The sequence below is a fragment of the Daphnia magna genome, linkage group LG10, assembly GCF_020631705.1.
Source record: "Daphnia magna isolate NIES linkage group LG10, ASM2063170v1.1, whole genome shotgun sequence".
Lineage (NCBI taxonomy): Eukaryota > Metazoa > Arthropoda > Branchiopoda > Diplostraca > Daphniidae > Daphnia > Daphnia magna.
The window spans coordinates 5,826,701-5,848,206 of record NC_059191.1 but is presented as its reverse complement, the minus strand read 5'-3'; the positions used below and the strand labels follow the sequence as shown (position 1 = coordinate 5,848,206).

The window sequence follows — 21,506 nt, the reverse complement described above, 5'->3', positions numbered from 1 at the left end:
ACCCTTAAAACTCAATTCATAGTTGGCAGTTATGGTTATGGGACACTTAAATCGATATCTTGCCTCATTTTCTCACAATCGATACGTGAAATTGGCAACAACTTTTGGGAAAAAATCCGAGAGGGGGAGTTAACATGGCCGTGGCTACACCAGTATTCTGTATACTGGGGCATGCACTCTTTTGGGCGAGTTACCAAAAGGACTCCAGGGTAAACGATATACAGTCATGCTTGGAAGTTTCTTTAGCAGGCAAATGGGTCTATATCCTTCTATTTCTTTTTGATGGAGGGGATACTTTGGTGCCTACCGTACCCCTTTATGCTATTCCTATTTCTCTTTCTTTGCAACCCGCGAAAAAAGTGCAAAATTAAAAGTAGAAAAATTGACTGAAACGTAGAGGAAGAGAAGAATGGAAAGAAAACGAGGGTATGGTAGGCACCATAGTATCCCTTCCGTCCAAACAAAATGAAAGGATATAGACCCATTTGCCTGCTAAAGAAACTTGCAAGCATGACTGTATATGTTTAAAAAGAATAAACTTTTTAGTGAAAAAAAAATTTGCTGTATTTTATTTCTTTTAGAACTACGAAACAAATTTGACATTAGAACAGAAGTAAGAATATATTATTATTTGATAGGTAATATTAATGAATTTCTTACCAATTAACGAATTTTATTTAGGATTAGTGAAATGTATAAAATTTTTACAGTGTTACTCAGCCAAAGCTTTAAATTTGCATTCAGTGTGTTGGCTGCGTTTTCCATCCACGTTGGGAAGTACACTTTTTGATTAAGAAGGTAATCTATTGTGGCATTGTAAAAAAATTAACACACTTATCAAACAGGTAACTTATTTCACAAAATTTTAATGTTATAGCCCTGACATCACTCTTTTATTTTCCTTTTTCCAGGTATCGGAATCCCACTAGGTTGACCGGGACAACAACCAACAATTGAATAGTAAATTAGAAAGCAACCTTCTTAGCCTACCATCAATAACTAAGACTATACCATTAAAGCTAATTATGTATTTTTCAATATACAAATGTAATTAAATAATGAAACAATCAAAACAATTTGTTCATGTCACTCTTCACTCATTGTATTTGCTTTATGTTGTTTATGAATAAAACACTTACTGCTTACTCTTTAAAATACATTGAGTTTTTTTATGTACTTGGGTTTACATACATTCTTGGTAATCTAAAACGTTGGAATAATAATAAGTAAAAGTTAGAATTCAAATTTGAATTACGCGCGTTATCAAAATGGCCGCCGCAGTGGATGCCGGGAAGGGGCCAAGGGGGGTACATTTTATTGTAATTTGCGGTTCTTAAACTATAAAAATCGAAGTAAAATATCATATCAAAACGTGCTAGAGATAATAAAGAATATCAAAAATAAATTTTATGTTTATTTTGGTATATATTAGTAACCAAACAACGTACCAAAAAAAATTCTGTTTTTGGCCCTTCCCCCCCCCCCCGCTAAAATGTCGTAAAATAAAATAATAAATTACGTTCTAAGTTTTCAGTGGATTTACATAAATTTTACAGCAATCGATAGGTATTTAAAAGGGCTATCTATTTGGTGAATTTCATGAAAAAATATTGAAATGGAAAAAAATTCCATTTATTGTTTCAGTGTTCTGGCCCTACGTTCCTTATTGGCTGGACCAAAGGTACTGGTCTTCTTATTTAAACTTAAACGCAACTTTCTCTTGTTAGACAAAATTGGTTTCAAAAATTTTCTCAAAATAACTTCAATTAATGCTTTGTTATTTTCACCAGGACGAGCGATTTCACAGAGAAAAGTGTTACATGTCTCCAGATGGGGCAGAAGGAATTCAACAAGGCCCTTCAACATGAAAGTTGAGCTTGACATCTGTCAAAGGCACTCCTTTACAAATAGATACACCGTCCACAGCCTTGACACAAACTCAACTGTGGGATAGAAAAGGCCAACACAGTCTGTAAAAAACAATAGAGGTAATGTTGTTTATGAGATTTTAAGTTTTGAAATAATATTGAGTAGTGCCCTCTCTCTTCTCAGCAATTGAAGTAAATTTGCATGTCTTAATTTATTTTTGTTTTTCGGAATTCATAAATGACAGAGTTTTTTCTTCCGCACGGCCACCTACTTCATCTGATTGCCAACTTGATAAATCTTCCCAGTCATTGCGAGAGTTATATCGTCTTGTGATTGAGGGACGGATTTGCCTTTCCCTTGGACGACCTTGCTTTGCAGTTACTTCACTCGGCGGAATGATTGTAGCTTCCATTTCACTTGGCGGTATGGTTTTAGCTTCCATTTCACTCGGCGGTATGGTTGTAGTTTCCATTTCACTCGGCGAAATGGTTGATAACAAAAGCATCGAATTGTAAATTGGCTGATCCTGATTGTCCATGCCTGAATTGTCTAAGCAATCGACATTCTTTAATTCATCTTCCGAAAAGTTTATTCTTCGGCATACTACTGGACGTGCTCTTGGCGAAAGAGCTGCTTCATGCGGTGCCGATGGTAGAAGCCGACGGATTGGTAACAGGAGGATTCTGTCTTTGGCCGCATTCATATTTGGAGTGAACGTTGCTGCTTGCTGAATATGTGGAAGAAGACGGCGTTTGTTTGAGTTATTTAGCTCGGGATCTTCATCTGCAAGAAAGAAAAGATGATGCGGTAATATAAATATTCATAGTGAGTTATAAATATAATTTATTTTCAGAAATGGGACCAAAATGGTTGTTATGAACGGGAATATTGCAAGGAAAAATCAGGAAGAGTAAACGAAGACAGAGAAAATTTCAATTTACTGGCCAAGGGAATGCGATTCTCGTACAGAATTAAAAGACCTAGGAAAGTCGTTTGTCGCCAGGTATTAAATCCAAATCTTTTATCGAATTGTACGTTGCATGCGTTAATTTCAGCAATGTTCGCTCTCCTAGATTGTAGCCTTACAGAAACTTTGCTGGACACAGACATTAGAATTCGTTCAATTTTTACCCATGTCAATTGTGATTGATAGATGAAGAAGTCACGGATTTTATTCGATCTACTTTCCCGTACAGAGATCTGTTCCGAAGGAGATAAAAAACATCTCATCAATCGTAGAACGTCCCGGTGATCGTATATAGCTTTACAGTGTTCAGAATGTCTGTTACGTTTATTAACATTTGATTTTTTATTTTTAAATGTAAAAATTTTTAATGAGAACAATACATTTTCTGCTTTAAACATATAACAAAATTACGCGTTAGTTTGTTTTTCCACTTGTCGGGTACCGCATCACATTTAAGGCGCATCGAGGAATTACCGTGCATCTAATAGCTTCTAACACCGTTCCCTGATTCCATTCTCAACCCCTAACAACAGTTCCCTGCCTTTTTTATTTCCGTTTAAGTCGTGAACACACGCTGAAACAAGATTTCTGTACATTCGACAGGTTCGAAAATAGAACGAATGATATTTATTTGATTGTTATGCATGTAAAAAATATATCCGTTTCATAACTAATTTCCCTTAATTTTTTGTTTATTTTTTCATTTCATGCCTCAATATTTATTTTTCAACGAGTTCGATTCTGAACGCCAGATGGCGAAGTCTTCGCCTCCCTTTTTAGTCTTATTGGCTCTCACAGGGGCAGGGATAGGAATTCTGGCTACACCTGTCGCCTTCATGGCAGTAGATACATGTTTACAGGCCTTAACCATTAAGTAGGCCTTGGGCAGAGTAATAGAATACTGGTGTAGCCACGCTTATGGCGGGCCCTTATGGCGGCCCCCCCCAACGAAAGCGCCACAGCGGCTGTGTTGTGAACTTGTGATGTATTACGTTTTCGCTATGTTTTCGCTCATTTTCGTCGTCTGTATTTCAGAAAGTAAACAAAAAGTGGCTTAATTGATTAGTGTGAAAAAATGTATGTATAAACATATTGGTTGTTATAACAATAATAACCCTTAAAACTCAATTCATAGGTGGCGTTACGGTTATGGGACACTTAAATCGATATCTTGCCTCATTTTCTCACAATCGATACGCGAAATTGGCAACAACTTTAGGGAAAAAATCCGAGAGGGGGAGTTAACATGGCCCTGACTACACCAGTATTCTATTACTCTGGTCATGGACTCATGGGAGTAATAGAATACTGGTGTAGCCACGCTTATGGCGGGCCCTCCCATTGCCTTTTTGGCCTGAAAGTCTTTCTGTCCCATAACGAAAGCGCCACAGCGGCTGTGTTGTGAACTTGTGATGTATTACGTTTTCGCTATGTTTTCGCTCATTTTCGTCGTCTGTACTTCAGAAAGTAAACAAAAAGTGGCTTAATTAATTAGTGTGAAAAAATGTATGTATAAACATATTGGTTGTTATAACAATAATAACCCTTAAAACTCAATTCATAGGTGGCGTTACGGTTATGGGACACTTAAATCGATATCCTGCCTCATTTTCTCACAATCGATACGCGAAATTGGCAACAACTTTTTGGAAAAAATCCGAGAGAGGGAGTTAACATGGCCGTGGCTACACCAGTATTCTATTACTCTGCTAGGGCTGTGGCCCGGACCAAATGGGACGGGTTTTTTCTTAAGGGGTTAAAATTCACGGGTTTTTTTCCTTAAAGGGTTTTGAACCGGGTCGACGATGCAAAAAAAAATGTCCCGTCCCTCTTGACCCGTGGGTCAGAAAAAAACAACCCGGGTCGGGTCATGTCCCGCGTAATTATCGGGTCAAATACACTTTTCTTCTCTTCTTTTCAGTCTCGTCATCAGACTCAACCATTACAACGTTTATATTTGGAAAACTTCTTTTTTTTGCCAGTAGCATCGCCTGATTGACAGGATTTAGGTACATTTGGACGTTTTCTGCGAATGGTGGCCAATTTTCAAAACGATTTTTTCCACTATCCACAATATCTTTAAATTTTTTACAATGAGCTAGAACTTGAAGTAGGAAAGCATAGCATTTTAGCATAGTCTCCAGCAGTTCAAAACTATATTTGGTTTTGTTTGGCATAGAATTGTGTAAAACTTGTGTAGAAATTGTGGAAAGTGGAAAAATTGTTTTGAAAATTGGTCACCAGTCGCAGCATTATATTGAGACAAACGTCCCGAGGCGCCTGTGGGTTGGTGACTTGGTGGGAGGACCTAAGTTCCTAAGTACGCAGAGAGATACCCCGATTCCTGGCCGTTACTGTAGATTGCTATGTTTTTAAGCTATTCTGCTTTGTTGACTCGTAATTTAGCGTAAGAGTTAAAAGCTTCTTTGTCTTATTACTAGATGGCGCCACATCTCGGGTTAGCCCGAGAACCCCTTGAACCGTACCGAAACCCCCGTCCCGAAAAAAAAAATTCCTTAAAGGTTTGCCTTTTATCGGGGTTTTTTTTCCTTGACCCGGGATTCATTTTCATCAACCGCGCCATTCAATGGTTACACCCCTTAGAGCTACGTGAGGATCAGCCGGACGACGTCGAAATTCCACCTACGCCAGAACTGGAATTGGAACCAGAAGAAGCAACTCCACCCGTGGCCGCCGCAGATCCAGTCGAGCAGGAAGAGCCGTGGACCACGGGCTCTGGTGGGGACATGACACACATTTTCATGACCCGGGCCACAGCCCTACTCATGGCAGAGTCAGAGTGATAGAATACCGCCAAAATGAATGGAAATTGCACCCTCGACTTAACTTTTCACGCTGAATCGAAATATGCAGTACGAATCATCATAATATGTACACACGCATGTGTAATCAACGGCGAAAGAAAAAATTATAAAGTTTTCCCATGGTCCTAATTAATAACATTTTATCTTGAATTTAATATTTTTTGAAAGCCCTTGACAAGGTGATCATTTTGGGATGAAATGTGTTTATTTTTGTTTTAACTTGGAATTTTAAATAATTTTCAAAGGTTTTAAACATTCCGGTACTTGAAAATTCGTAGTTTTTACCCCTATTCGTATTTTGTAAGCCAAAGAAAGTTGCTCAATTTTAAGTATGTTATTTTCCTTTATATTGTCTATCTTTTTTCCTAATTAAAACTATTTTTTATTAGCTAGTAACCACTCAATTAAATAAAAGCCAGCTTCTTGGCGGCTTAAATTCGCTAAAATTCAAAGAAAATCACATTTGAGCCTCATGTTCGGCTGATTTTCCTGACGGGAATTTATTGAATTTCAGGCGAGATGTAGGTCTCATATTAATAGATGTTTTTATCGAATCGCCACATTTTATTTACGCATAATTAGGTTCGTTGCGTAGCAATCCCTTCGAATGTTGCAGGCGTAACTAATGCCTGCAGAGTATCTGCACCTCTTTCGTCTAAAGACGTTATCGTTTAAAAACGTAAACAAACGTTCTGATCGTTGAAAAAAGCTTGTAAGATTTAGTTCAGCCCGTGACTGAACTTACCTTAGTAAAGATGAAAATGTAAAGATGAAAGAGAGAAAACACGGGAGCACTGGCTGTTGTCTTGACGGTGTGAGGTATATTCAGTAACTAACTGCCCCTTGCCCTGTACATTTTCCGGCCGGTAGGCCGAGGGGCGGGGCTACACCCAAATCATATAAAATAAAACGTGATGGAAGTCGTGTCCGTCTTCCAGCTCGTGTTGTCGTATGTTGGGAATGAGGTATAATCCCAACACACTCCCCACTAGAGCCCGTGGTCCACGGCTCTTCCTGCTCGACTGGATCTGCGGCGGCCACGGGTGGAGTTACTTCTTCTGGTTCCAATTCCAGTTCTGGCGTAGGTGGAATTTCGACGTCGTCCGGCTGATCCTCACGTAGCTCTAAGGGGTGTAACGATTGAATGGCGCGGTTGATAAGGTTCCCGTTCAGCGTCTTGACCATTACCGAACGGATCAACCCGTCTCTGCTAGTGATTAGCTCCTTCACTACTCCTATCGTCCACATAAGGCGCTTGGTGTTGTCATCGTGAATGATGAAAACTTCTCCTACCCGGATCTTGCGGCCGGGTCCTCCTTTACAGTGGAACTTGTCGATTTGGAGAAAGTAGTCCGTCACAAATCGTTCACAGATATCGCTGACATACTCCCTACGTTGACGATCCATTTCCAGCAGTTTCAAATTGGTTGCGTCGGGAGCCATGAGGTTTTCGGCTGGCTCCGGCGGAGTGCAGTTCGAATGCCTATTGTTGAGAAACTGGTTCGGGGTGATGGGGAGCGGGTCGTCGCTCCCTTCTGCCACGTAGGTGAGTGGCCGTGCATTCACCACGCTCTCGGTTTCAATGAGACTAACCTCTAGCTCGTCGTATTCCAAACATGAACGACCATTGGAGCGCCTAAAAAATCCTTCATCGTCCGCACCATGCGCTCCCAGAACCCTCCCCACCATGGGGCTAGGCTGGCCGAGAAAATCCATTCGGTTTTCCGCATTGCCAGAAGGTCGTGGATCGCTGGGTCGGATCTTAAGACTTTCAAATGTTTCGAGACGCATCTAAATGTTTGGGCATTGTCCGAATACATGATGGAGACGCTACTCCTCCTGGCGGAAAATCTTCGAAATGCGAGGAGGAAGTCGCGCGCGGACATCGTTTTTCTTAGCTCCAGATGGACGGCCCTCGTTACAGCACAAGTAAATAGGCAGACATAGCTCTTTGGCTGTTTAATTGTGCCTTTCTTTTTGGTTGAGGATTCGTCCAATTGGAGGTTTTCTTCGTTTTCCTCCGTTGGTTCTGTGGTTGGAGGTTCTTCAATGGGCTCCATCGCTGGAGGCTCTACCGTAGGCTCCAAAGCCGAACCATCCGTTGACGAGGGATCCGTGGAGGATGTAGGATCCGTTTGCTTGCGTTTCTTACGCAATGTTGGGTGTTTGTAATACAGCGGGCCTACGAAATCAACACCCGTGATTTCGAAGGCTTTCGCTTGTTTCAGTCGATTAATCGTTAGAGGTGCAGCTATTTCTCTGAATGGCGGTGAAGATAGCCGTTGGCACTTGACGCAGGCGTGCCAGACTGATTTGGTCTGTTGGCGTCCTTTGATGATCCAAAAACGTTCTCTTAGATCCTAGGGTGGTTCAAATAGGGTGGTTTTAACTCCAGCGTGTTTTAGCGAGACGTGTCGATCTTGGATGATTAGTTTGACGACTGGATGTTGAGCGGGAAGCAAGATGGCGGGTTCAATCTCCCTGTCTCTTAGCGCTAGCTCTACTCTTCCTGTTATTCTAATCAACTTGTCTCTTGCGTCCCACACGGGTCGGAGTGCGGCAATTTTCTCCTTATGGTGCGGTTGCCGCCCTTCTTGCAGATCCTGAAACGTCTTGGGAAAAGCTTTTTTTGGAGCTGCCTATAAATAAGTAGCTCCACCTTCGTCAGTTCCTCTACTTTTAGATGTTCTACCATTATCTGTTTTCCGTCTCCTGTCTTGATTGGAGTCTTCACTTGTGTGGCGTTTGTGGGGCGGTTTTTGGAGGCGAATGTCAGTATCCAAGCAGTTCTTCTGAGTAGTCGATTCCAAGACGGAATTCGATCCAGATGCCATTCCACTGAAGTGGCTGTCTCCACGGAAGCTACCGACATGGTGACGGTTTTCGATTTTGCTTCCGCTTCGATTCTTTCATGAACACTGGGTCTTCTACCTCGGGCGTTGAATCCGGCCATTTGGTTTCGTCTTCTTTCAGCCATGATGGTCCGTTCCACCATAGCTCGGAGTGTACCAGCGTTACGGCTGGCGCTCCCCGCGAGGCGAGATCCGCAGGATTTTGGACGCCTGGACAGTGCCGCCACCAATTTGGGCCAGAAAGTTTCTTAATAGCTTCGACTTGGTTCCTGTCGAATGGTTTCCACCTGTTGGTGACTCCTCGGATCCAGCCAAGTGCCACTAGAGAGTCAGCCCAGAATATTGTTCGCCACGATTCGATGTGGAGAAAGTTCTTGAGTTTTTCTCCCAATCGTGCCGCCAGAAGTGAGCTTAATAGCTCCAATCTTGGTAAGGTGACCTTTTTCTTTGGGAGAGGCGCCACTTTTGTCTTGCTAGCAAGAAAATGGATGACTGTGTCGCCGTTTTTGGTTTTTAGCCTTGCGTAGGCAACGGCTCCATAAGCGGCCTCGGATGCGTCTCCGAAGACATGAATTTCTGTATTTTATATGACCCTTTTCGAGTAGCCTATCCAACGTTGGATTTTTAAGTTGGCAAACTCGTTCAACCCAGTCATGGCTGCTATCCATGTCTTCCGTATTTCAGGAGGCGCTTCCACATCCCAGTGAATTTCGGCTTCCCAAAGTTTCTGGTAGATTATTTTCAGCAGGAGCGTTGTGGGTGCTAAAAACCCAATGGGATCGAATACTCTTGCCGATATTCTTAAAATATTTCTTTTGGTCACTAGTTCTCCCAATTCCGTCGCAGCTTCGATGATAGGTGCGGGATAGAATTGGAAGGTGTCGGATTCGGTATCCCATCGAATCCCTAGGACCTTAGGCTGACCTTCTTCCGGTTTCTGAGTGAAAATTTTCACTATGGGGTTGATGAGCCCATTTTCACTGAGAAATTTGCGAACTGTTTTGTCATTGGTGACCCAACTTCGCATGTTGAGTTTTGCCTCCTGGAAGATGGATTTTGTCTCCTGCATCCTGGTTTTAGCTGTAGAGATGTTGTCGGCGCCTCCAAGGTAGTCGTCAACATAAATTTGTTCCTTTAGCTGTCTTACTGTGGTGGAGTAGATTGATTCCATGCCGTTTAGGTGCTTGTTTAGGGTAGCTCGCAGCGAAAATGGGCTAGAGCTGAGCCCAAATGAGACTCGTTTCCACTTGTATGCCACTAGAGGGAAATTTGGCGTTTCTGGCTCCGTGATCCACAGGAATCTGACAGCTTCGGCGTCTTCAGGATGCAGGGCGATGTTTAAAAAAGCTTTTTCGATGTCTGCTATCCATGCGATTTTGTTCAAACGGAATCGCATTAAGACGGCTAGCAGATCGGGGTTTAGGTTCGGGCCGGTTTCCAAGACATTGTTGAGGCTTGGGCCATACTTCGTTTTTGCCGCCCCATAGAATACCGGTCGAATCTTCTTGATTTGATTTTGTCCTGTCGGATGACAGGATGGTGTGGCAGATAAGTGTGGAGTTCTTCGTAGTTCTGGTCTGCCTCCTCTACGAAGTTTTGGACGTGAAGCTGTTCTTTTTTCTTATGGTAGGTTGATAGAAGCTCTGGGGTTCTTTTGAGTCTTTTCAATAAACTCTCCAGTCTTCCTTTTGCCATCAGGAAATTCTTTTCTAGCCTCCATTTGTCCGTCTTCCACGGGATTGGGGTGCAGTATCGCCCATCTTTTTGACGGGTGATTTTGTCGCCAAGGGAGCTGAGAGCATCGTCTGGCTCCACTGCATCACAATTGTCTAAAACGGCAAAGTGTTCCAGCTTCCAGAACAGAGATAAGTCAAAGTCCGTTTGCCACTTCAATTCTTCTTTTACGATTTTCCGAGTTCCTTTTTGTTTTTGGAGGTATGGTTGAGCCCCTGGCTGGAAATTTCTTCCATAGGCCTCGGTGGGGCGGGCGAAAATTCTTTGGCCTCTTTGCCGGCTTCCATTACGTTCGTATCTTCGGAAGGATTCGTAAAACAAAATTCTGAATCGAGACATCTGGCTGCGTACGATGATACTGTCTGATGATTGGAAAAGCTACTGCATTGTAGCATTTGCTGGATTATCGCCTTTTCTTTTTTCGATCTTTTTTCCTTCGAAGGTTCAGCTATCATGCGACCTAGTTTTGTGTTGTATGTTCTAAGGCCGAACGGACTTTGGATAGCCGGTTCGTTAGGAGTGATCTCAAACATTTGGTCAACTCCGATTAAAATGCCGACTTCTTTTTCTTGGCTGTCGGTTTCAAACCTGTCGTCAGCCATTTTTTCGTCTTCCAACCACAAGTGTCTTGCGAATGCCGTGTGGGAGTAGGGTCCAGTGTCTCCGATGTAGTCCGTTTCCAGGGCTGTTATTTTGACTAGTGGGGCTCCTTTCCAGGTGCCCCGAACTGCCAATTCCACTGCGTTTATTTGCTCTACTGGATTGGGTTTTCTTTGTTTGAAGACTCTCGTCCCGATATTTTCCACGGCCACTATCTTAAAATTCAGCGATTTCGAAATAGATCTGGTGACCCAGGATCTATGGCTGCAATCATCAATGAATAATATTGCCCTGGTTTCTTTACCATTGGGGCCTACCACCATCACCGTTGCCGTTTTCACCACGAGATCGCCGTAAGTGTTTGCACTGGAGACAGATGCCATGACGTTCGTTGGGGCATTGTTTCCGGTGTGTGGAAATCTTGTCACCTTTTTGTCACAGAGGGTGGTGTGGTGTGTCGCCTGGCAGTGTTTGCATAAGTAGTTGGTGGGGCAGTCCGAAGTTTCGTGATTAGGGCTGAAACATCTGACGCACCTTTTCTGCCTGGTGATGATGGCCTTTTTGTCCTTGAGGTTTACTGGACAAACCGTGGGGTAGTGTATTTCCCCACATAAAATGCACGGTCTTGTGCATTGTCGGACGATGAAGTTGTCTTGTCGTCCTGGTGGTGTATTTGATGGCTGTGGGCTTTGTTTTGAATATCTTCTGGTTTGTGGAGCTAGTTGGGATCTAGCTCCAATCGCCAGTTGAGAGGCTGTAGCAGCTGGTGGCTATTTCGCCGGTGTGGTTGTTGTCGTCTGATGTGGTGTTTTTACCGTTTCCGATTTCCATCGGCTGTACCTTTCAGCAGCGTCGACTTGATCCCTGATGAAATTCAGCAGGGCTGTGATGTCGGTGATGTCGTTTGCATCGGAACTCGACCATTCTTTCTGCAATTACGCAGGAAGCAATTTCATTAATTTTGTGCCAAGGAGTCCTCCAAAGGTGTCTTTTTGTACTCCGAGTGTCTCCAAGGCGTTTATGTGCAACTGGAAGGTGAGCTGAAGTCTTCGAAGAGCCGATACGTCTGTCATAGACTTAACAGGAGCCAGGTTATCAAATTTGAATAGATGGGTTTGAATGAGGGCCTTTGGTTTGGAATAGACCCTTTTCAATTCAGCAATAGCGATGTTGTAGTTTGCTGCAGTCAGTTCCAAGTTTTCCACGCACAAGTATGCTTCCCCCTTGAGATATTCTTTGAGATAGTCGAATTTTTGGACGTCCGACATTGTGGACGAGTGGATGGAGGCGTTAAAGCTCTCCCCAGAATGACGTCCACTCAAGGATATCTCCTTTAAAATGTTTGATTTGCCTTTGAGGAAGGCGTGTTTATTGTGGTGCAGGTATGGCTGCTACTGGAGCAGAAGCGGCTACGGCTGCAATTTGTGCCGTAGCTTGGTTTTGAGCTATCAGCTGCTGAATTCGTTGCGTGTAGACCTGTTGTTGCTGAAGGACTTGTGCTGCAAAGGCTTGCTGTTGTTGTGTGAGCAAATCATGTAGCAGCTTGCTTCTATCTTCTTCCCGTTTTCGCTCGTCTTTTCTTTGCTGGTCTTGGAACTCAGCGTCCAGTTGACGTTTGTACTCCTCGGGTTTGTTTTTGGCTAGAGCGAGTACAGCACTCATGTCTTCTTCGACCTCTGCCACTGCGGAGTAATCTTGTTCGATTTGCTCCTCGGTGGCGTTAGTGGATTGTAAGGTCCATCTAACTTGGTCGCTTGCCTTGATGAATTTCTGGTAACGTTGCTTGAGGAGTTCGGTTTCCGTTGCAAGGTCGTTATCCAGTTCTGCTGTCATGGAGAGGTTTTTGTACTGCTTGATTTTGTCCATCGTCATAGTAAGGTGGCCTTTCAGGCCTGTACGTGTTGCCGATGCCCCTCGTGACATTTTTATTTTGGTTGCTGGAACGAACTAAGGCAAAAAGAGAAAAGGGGGGCTTGGATTTTCCTGCTCCTATCACCGAAATTTTTTTAGTTGATGTCGGGTTTTTCTGACTTTTTTCGTTGCTTGATTCTTATTAGTAACAGCTGGGTCCTACTTCTGGATTTCCCTTAAAGAAGTGGGCGAAAAATTGAGTTGAAAGCTTTTAGTTTTCGTGTTGCCACCAGTTACGAGTAATGGAAGGAAGTAGCGTTTCGCTGTGCTCCAAACAGTGGGCGTGTTTTTTAAACTCCACTGGCCTGGGATGTTCTTCCTTCCTTTATCAGGCGACTGTGAGATGTGGCGAATAAATTTGGCTCTTAGTTAGCTTTCGGTAACTTAGAGCACTGTACCGACTTTGTTGTCAGTTATACAGGTGTCACGAGGTTTGGACAATGGTTTAGCACGATCTAAGATTATTGGACATTAAGCGGAGTGCAAAAAATATGGCTCCTCCAATGGCATCAAGAATTCCAAGCCGGGTTTCAGGAGTAGCGAAGAAATCATAAATTTTAAAAGGGATCCACCATAGCGTTATTTCTAAAGGCTAGGTGGCATTAATTTGAAATTTTTTATGAAATAAATGAAATTTTTTGAATTCTTGGAAAGAATATAATAATTAGTGGGTCTTATGACCGCCAAGTGGCGTACAACTTCAATATAAAAGAAAAAATCACAATTCCCGAAGTGTACAAAAGAAGTTGTAATTTTGAACGCTATGTGGCGTAGACGTTCGTTTCTTAGAAAGAAAAAAAATTTGATTTTGAGATTATCAACAAAAAGAGGAAAGAGTTTCGAATCTGAGCGCTAGATGGCGTAAGACGTTCAGCTCTGAAGAAAATGTTTGAAAATTTAGAAAAAAGAAAGGGTTTGCTATTCTGAGCGCCAGATGGCGAAGGCGTTCAGTAGATGAAGAAAAATGTTTAAATATTTTGAAAAGGAAAAAAGATTGCTATTCTGAGCGCCAGATGACGTAGGCGTTCAGTAGATGAGGAAAAGAAAAAAAAATTTTGAATTTGAGAGGGAAAGAAAAAATTGAGCGATAGGTTTGTAAATTTGAACACCAGATGGCGTTTGCGTTCAGTGAATGCGATTTTTGAAAGTTTTTGAAAGTTGAGAAAAATGATTGGAATTTCGAGCGCTAGATGGCGTTCGCTGTTCGAAATTTAAATAAATAGAGATTGGCGTTGCCTATTTCTAAATATGTGAGAAAGTTTTTTCGTTTTGTGGAGTGTAACTATTAAATTACTCTCCAGTTGAGAAAAAGAGAAGGAAATGGCAACAATGGATTTTGAGTTTTGTTTATTACAGAAGAACAATCACAATTCGTGGTAGAGATCGATCAGATCGTCAGGGTCAACTTCAAGGATTATGATGTCTTCTTCTTCTTGTTCTATTTCTTCTCCTTCTTTCTTTTTCTCTTGTTTCTTTCCTTCTATCTCGTTGATGGTGATGGGTTTGATCACGGGGGTCGGGTCGCGGTGCGGTTTGTCCAGTATGCTTTTGGGGTGGAATTTGTTTCGGGTATACGGTGGAATGTAAGGCGTTGGGTCGAGGTGTGGAAGGTTTAGTGGGTGTCCGCGTCCACCGTTGATTTTAGAGCCATACTTGAATATATTATATTCAATATAATTTGGTGGTGGGAGGGGCTCCGGTTCTTCCTCTGGGGACAGTTCAATCAGGTTGTTATCCGGGGCTTCCGTGGTTGAAGGCCCGGGATCTCGTTCGGGTTGCCCGATTGTTGTTGACGATGCTGTCGCCCCTTCCTCTATTTTCGGTTTGTACCGGATGTCTCCAGAATACTTTAGAGTGATGGCCTCCTTCAACTCCGCGAGTGGCATTTGCCGCACAATAATTGGGAGAAGAGACTCCAGGGGCGAGGTGGTTGTCGTTTGGGCATCCAGATTGGCTGCAGCGGTTGCTTCCACGTGGTGGTTGTAGGCTGCAACTTGGCGCCGACCTTCCGGGGTGTTGTGGAATCGTCTCGGAAGTGTGGGCCCTGTCCACGGCCTTTCCAGACCCGCCTTACGCCTCTGCGCCCTTTTTATTTTTTCCCTTTTTATTTTTTATTGAGTCCCTAATTTTTTAGGCTTGTTTGGAGACCCGAGGTGCTCCGCTATGGCGGAGGATAAACGAGAAGAAGGGAAATTAATGGAGGAACCTCCAACAAAACCAAAAAAAAATTTTTTTGAAAGAAAAGAGTAAGGAAATTCAAGCCAATATGGCCGCCACCGACCACGTGAGGGAGAGGCAAAAAAAGTAAACTCAAACTCTTTGGATCGAAATAGAGAAGACAAAGGAAGTAGCAAACGAGAAAGGGAAAGAAAAATAAAAATGTTTCAACAAACAAAAAACAAAAAAAAACCAAAAAAAAATTTTACAGGGAGGTAACCTTCGTGGAGGTTTCTCAAAAAAAACCCTAGCTTGAGCTAGGTTGAGCCCACCGTAATGGCCACCACTGACCACGCGGTGGAAAAAAAAAAGAAAAGAAAAAAATTTTTTGAAAAAGAAAGCAATGCAAAAAGCAAAAAAAAAAAATTATTTTTTTTACAAGACAATTGTTTACCCTTTCTACAAGAACGTCTTAGTTACTACGACGTAAGTAGCAAAAATGAAAAAGGGAAAAATTTGCCCTGCGGATAACACGTGGTGTTCACCGAAGAAGAAAAAGAATAAATTTAGGGGTGATTTACGTCTCCCCACAGTCCACCGACAGCGAAATTTTTAAGTGAAATTTAAATTACTTAACTAGTTCGAAGGACCATGTAAGATTTGGTCTCCGGTTCGAAGGACCATGTAAGATTTAGTTCAGCCCGTGACTGAACTTACCTTAATAAAGATGAAAATGTAAAGATGAAAGAAAGAAAACACGGGAGCACTGGCTGTTGTCTTGACGGTGTGAGGTATATTCAGTAACTAACTGCCCCTTGCCCTGTACATTTTCCGGCCGGTAGGCCGAGGGGCGGGGTACACAAAATAAATTGTAACATGGTGGCCTCCTAGCGAGGGCCACCCAAATCATATAAAATAAAACGTGATGGAAGTCGTGTCCGTCTTCCAGCTCGTGTTGTCGGATGTTGGGAACGAGGTATATTCCCAACAAAGCTTATGGGTTTTGCCTGGTTGAAGTCAAGGCTCACATTATTACGTACAAACATTTCGTCTGCACCGAGACCCAATTTAGATCTCGATATTTAGGAATCGATAGTAAATACGTCGCACTTTCATTTAGATAAAACGATTATTCATTTAGATGGAACGAAATATTGTTTTTAAAAACACTATTTATGAGGATTCAGCCGTTAATATCATTGCAATCATCGTGCGAGGTTTGTCAAGCCTCGTTGTGCACTAGGGTCTTAACATAGGGTGGTACGGAGAACGTTTTATTTCGAACCGAGACCATGTTGTCTTATGGAGAAACCATCTTCTTCGCGTTAAAAATTAAGTTTTCATAACTAAAATATAGATTTTCCTCTTTTCTTCCTAGCAGTGGGTACCCTATTCCGAGGGGTTGTCGACTCTACTTTAGGGTGTACGAAGTATGCCAAATTCCAAGAATATTTGAGAATTCCTTGTATTCTTGGGAATTTTTAGAATATTTCGCCATTCTTGGAAATGTTTAGGGATTCTTGGGATTCTTGGGAATTCCTAGGAATTATTTGGGATTCTTAAGAATTTTTGGGAATTCATAGGAATTCTTGGGATTCTTGCTGAATTTTGGAAATTCAAAGTTTGAATATTTGATGGATATAAATATAAAAATGGGTCTCCCCTCACCAACAGGGTAAAAAAGAGAAGTAGTTCAGTAATTTAAACGGAAAATGCATTGTTGTATTCTTCCAAGAGCGTACGACATGTTTCTTCACATAAACGAACACATCTTTTTTTATCAGTAACACTATATTTAGGAGGTGGAATGCTACAAATATAATAATCACAAGAATGATATCCATGTGCAAACATGGGATGTTCAGTTAGGAAACCAGTGATCGATTTATTGCAGTGATCCATAGTATACCAATCGCACAGAACTCCAACATTTTTTCCCCCTTCCTCCCATTTATCTATCACTGCCTGTTTTTTTACTAGACTTGCACATCAATCGAAATGACAGTACATGCCCTAACATTGCTTTACTTTTTTTATTTACTTTTTTTTCACAATTAAAAATGCACCAATCACCAATTCTGACTTTCTGCTTAGAAACCGAGCGAACAAGTAACTGTCGACTTAAAAGAAAATTAGAGCTTTGAGTTACCCTTGTAAGACGATCATTACTTTGTTTGCGCACACCATTGTCACAGAACTATACAACAGATGATTTTTTAATCACTTTTTGGCTTCCATCATCGCTGGTGAGTACAACAAATGCACTAGATTCGATTAAATGGGTCGGGTTGCACAAAGGCCCAAATCGAGGACGACCAAAATTTTTATTACCGAGTTCGTTGCAATTAGAGACAATGTGACGCTCAAGAATCTCCCTATAGTCTTTAAAATCGGCATTACTGATAAAAGTAAGATTACTTGCATCAAAACTATCTACTTCGTCCAAAAAGTCATTTCCCTGATTTTCAATACTTTCACATTCCTCGTCAACATCAAGCTCATTGCTGAGTTCGTTTTGACGTACTGCCTGATTCCTTTTCCAAGCTAACCGATTGTCGAAATTGAAACACTCAGCATCTGAAACAATGACTCCCATGCTAACCATGGTCGATTTAGAATCTTCTTTGGCTCTTAAGATGGTCGCCTCTATTTCTTCAATGGACGGACGAGATTTACAAAAATAATTCTCGCCGCTCCCCCCAAAGCGTTCAAGGGTTTTTTTCAATTCTGGGCAATCTAATTCCATCTGATTTAGACGATGAAATCAAGCGCAATTGAAAATCAATTTTGCGACATCGATTGTACAGAAAATCTTGTAAAGTAAAAGTTAATTGACTACTGCCAACAGGAGTGAACGATCGTGCTGCTTTGAAATAGGATTCACAAGGCTGGCTTGAAAACAGCCATGGCATAAATAGTTCAGGGGTCCTGCTTTCTTGTAATCTTAAAATTAACATTACCAATGAATGGGCATTGATTTCGATGCACAAGTAAGCGTTCAGCGTGATGAAATGCTTCGCTAAAGGATATACGTCATAGCAGGACAACCAACAACGCCAGTATCTGAGACAAAATACACAGTACCACAGACGGTACACTCGTTCTAATGGCTCTAATTTCTTGAGGAGAAGAAATTTCTCAGGTCTCCATCACTGGCACTTTTCGCAGAAATATTATTTGGTTTACTGAGATGTATCTGCTGGATAAGCTTTGTATAATTAGAAATCTTCCAGTGTCCATTACTATCTCTCTGAGCTTTAATCTGACATTTACATATGGCAGAGTTCCACTGCTTCATCAAACAGGTGATAATATTTTCTTTAATTGAAAACAAAGAAGACATGTTCTGAAGTTTAAGTCGGTTTTCCCAACGTAGAAGATATTCTTCTAATGTCAACTTATTCACAGTTGTGGTTGCCTCTTCATCCACTAGAATATCAGAATCAACTTTAGAAGTCAGCTGGTCACTTCCAGATTTCCCTGTTGTAAAAAATCGGTTATCTACATCACGAAAATAAAAAAACACATAAAACTTATTAGATATACCAGTCATTGCTGTAAACTGCTTTCCAGAAGAGAACGTTGTTGATTTAGACTTGTTCTTCTTTTCATGAGGGGATAACACACTTTGGTAGCTTTCTAGGACTTGTTTACAGACTTCACTGATGACGCGAAGAACAACTTTGTCTCCAGGTAAGAACATAAAACTTTTTGGGTTGGAAGCAAATGTTTTGCCGAATTGTTCTTGTCTTTCTGTCAACGACATATTTTTTGTCATCTTATCCGAACCTAACACTTTTCCCACAAATTCCTCTATTTCTTTCATGGTTAATTCGTAAATTTTTGCAAGGACACGAATTCCGACGTAACCAAGACTAGAAAGTATATTTTTTATATGGGTTGGAATAGCTACATGTTTTTCTTCAAGCACTTTCCAAGTGTCACTACTCTCTTCGCTGCTGATTTTTACATGAACCACGCGGCCAACTGCAATAAGAAGAATGCAAAATAGTCGTCTGCTTGCGTCTGCTTGACGGAAGTTTAGTCAAACTTCGAGAAAATTCGGAAATTGTTGTAGAATTTCTTAGGATTCTTTGGAATTTCGAGAAATTCTTATGATTTTTGGGGAATTTTGAGAAATTCTTGGGATTCTTGGGAGTTTTTAGATATTCTTGGGATTATTAAGGATTTTTGAGGAATTCTTGGGATTCTTGGGGATTCTTGCCTACTTTTCCGAGGGTGTACGATGGTTCTTAAGAGTCGACAACCCCTCGCCCTATTCATTATTTCATTTCCCTTTTTTTTTCTAGCCCCAGTTCTATCTAGTTTATTTTTTTTATTATTGTTTGCAAGTGGCTCGTCTCTGTTAGCCGAAGAATTTCGTTTGCTGCCAAAAATTCGTCTGCTACAAGGGGATGAGCAACAAACCATTCACAAACAATAGTTAAATAAAAATAAACCAGATAGAACTGGGGCTAGAAAAAAAAATTGGGAAATGAAAAAAGGAATAGGGTACCCACTGCTAGGAAGAAAAGGGGGAAAATCTTAACTGTAGTTATAAAAACTTATTTTTTAACGTGAAGAAGTGGGTTTCTCCATAAGACTCTGCAGCAGCAGCAGACCAACTTCGACACAAATGAGATTTTCGCATTTGTGGAGAACGTGCAACCTAGGATGTTTTACTACTCTATAGGGCTGTTCGACATCTTTTTTGACATTTGTTGCCATCGCGGCAACGCAGCAGTCGTTGGTAGATTTCATCTGCTATGAGCCCTATGACTGTATTTTTGTATTGTGCGAAATGTGAATAAATTTGAATGTTACAGTCGAACAATTAGTGTTTAGTGTCGTTATTTTTTTTTGTTTTTTATTATTATAAAAATATGTCGGTAACCAACTATGCAAGTGGACTGCAAAGTGATGCGAAAACTCGCTGTTTAGATAAGTTAAGATTGATAAATTGTGAGTGTCCCTACTCCATCCCTAATACAATGTGAAAAAACGGATTAGATTGTTGCCCAATTGTTCCCAAAACCCCCCCCCCCCCTCAGACATATTCATCTATTTGGTGGCATATATTCTCTTAAGACGCGTTTTGGCGTCTACCTGGTTGATCGGGAATGAGGTTGAGTTGCGATCATCCGCATTTTTGTGTCAACCTGGTTGAACTGAACCAATATTTTGGCGACAACTGATATTTCCCCCCTTGGTTGAGGTTCAACTTCGACCGCAAGTCTATATGGCCGAGTTCTACCATGGTCCTAGAGCATGGTAGAACCAGAACCGAAGCAGACGACCCAACCCCTTTTTCTTTGCCGAATAAAATTTTATATGGCAACAAAGCATTCACGAATAATTTCAAAAAACTAGCAGATGTTATTATTATTATTTTTTTCTTCATATTCCTTTGTCCACATTTTTTCTTGAAGAGTGGTGGAAAAAAATAGAAAATTAGGAACAAGAAAATAAAAGAATTTACATAACTTTCGAACCTGATGCAGTAATCAGTTGGGCACACTGAATCGAGAATCGACAGCGTATAAATTATAAAATTAATAAATATTGACAGCACATAGCAGACAACCTAAGATAGAGAGAAGGGGAGAGGGGACACCACTGCCACATTTTATGAAAATTGTGGTTTTCGCCGAACAATGAAGTGGTGGGCGTGACTTCGGCTCAACTTTCATTTTGGTGTCAACTGAAATGTAAACTTGGTTAGTCCGACTTCGACCAACCGAGTTGATCTAAAATTCATTTTGGGGTCAACCTTATGGTTGAGTTCAACTCAACCAGGTAGACACCATAACGCGCCTTTAATATGAAAATCGTCTGTCGTCGTGTCTAATTTCGGAAATAGTAGTCCGAGCCTCCACCGGGTGTGTGATGAAGGCACCAATCAGGAATCGTGTTTGAAAACTTCAACAGCCAATCACAATATTACAAAGGAAACGAACGGAGCAGACGACACCAGAAAAATTGAAGCTCGAAAAGAAACACTGACAATGGCCGTTGAATAACTCAGTTTCTCTGGATGGATGACTCTGATTCTAATTTTCACCACTGTGCCCCGCCCCAAAACCATCGAAATTTTAGACATACAGACCAACGAAACGCGGTATAGGGATTCCTCTCAGCGTAAACCAACCAGGGTTCCATGACTCTGCCGTTATCAAAATCTAAAAATCGCTAGATTTCTCCCTAGATCGATGTTGCCATATTTCCTCTTTTACCCCTTTTCCATGCATAAAAAAGTGCTCCGCCCCGATGCAAATATGGGTTGACCTTCACCAGCTTACTAGCGGAAGGTACTGGCGCGACACACATTAAATATTTTCAAGTGTAAGGAGTAAAAATGACTGTGGTGAAGAGAGAACTAAGTTTGTCCTACGTTTATCTTCCGTTCCTTCATGGAATGAGAAGAGAGAGAAGGGGGACGTTAGGGAGACGTCGGGACAAAAATGACGGTGTTGGGAGAGTGTCTCTTTTTGGAGGTATTTGTAGTTAGGAAGTGTGTGTGTTTAGTGGTGTTGTAAAAGTGTTGTGTTCTTGTGTAGAGTGGTGGTGGGCGCTATCGGTATAGTAAATAGT

At 41.5% G+C, this 21,506-nt stretch overlaps 1 protein-coding gene and 1 pseudogene across 1 annotated transcript; both read right to left on the bottom strand.

Moving 5' to 3' along the window:
- Positions 1 to 1,998: 1,998 nt before the first annotated feature.
- LOC123477125 lies at positions 1,999 to 2,568 on the bottom strand (annotated as a pseudogene).
- A 15,042-nt stretch (positions 2,569 to 17,610) lies between these two features.
- Positions 17,611 to 18,803, bottom strand: LOC123476905. Its single transcript, XM_045179897.1, has 2 exons — positions 18,462 to 18,803; positions 17,611 to 18,395 (listed from the first exon to the last, which is right to left on the bottom strand). The coding sequence occupies exons 1-2, from the start codon at positions 18,739 to 18,741 to the stop codon at positions 18,028 to 18,030; spliced, it is 648 nt and encodes a 215-aa protein (XP_045035832.1). The 5' UTR covers positions 18,742 to 18,803; the 3' UTR covers positions 17,611 to 18,027.
- Between the last annotated feature and the right edge of the window lie 2,703 nt (positions 18,804 to 21,506).

Bases quoted from the DNA above. Each gene is read 5' to 3' on its own strand.
- LOC123476905 (XM_045179897.1), bottom strand. From the start codon at position 18,741: ATGAAAGAAATAGAGGAATTTGTGGGAAAAGTGTTAGGTTCGGATAAG. The intron at 18,396-18,461 runs GTATATCTAATA...TTTTTACAACAG, and splicing joins GCAGTTTACAGCAATGACTG to GGAAATCTGGAAGTGACCAG.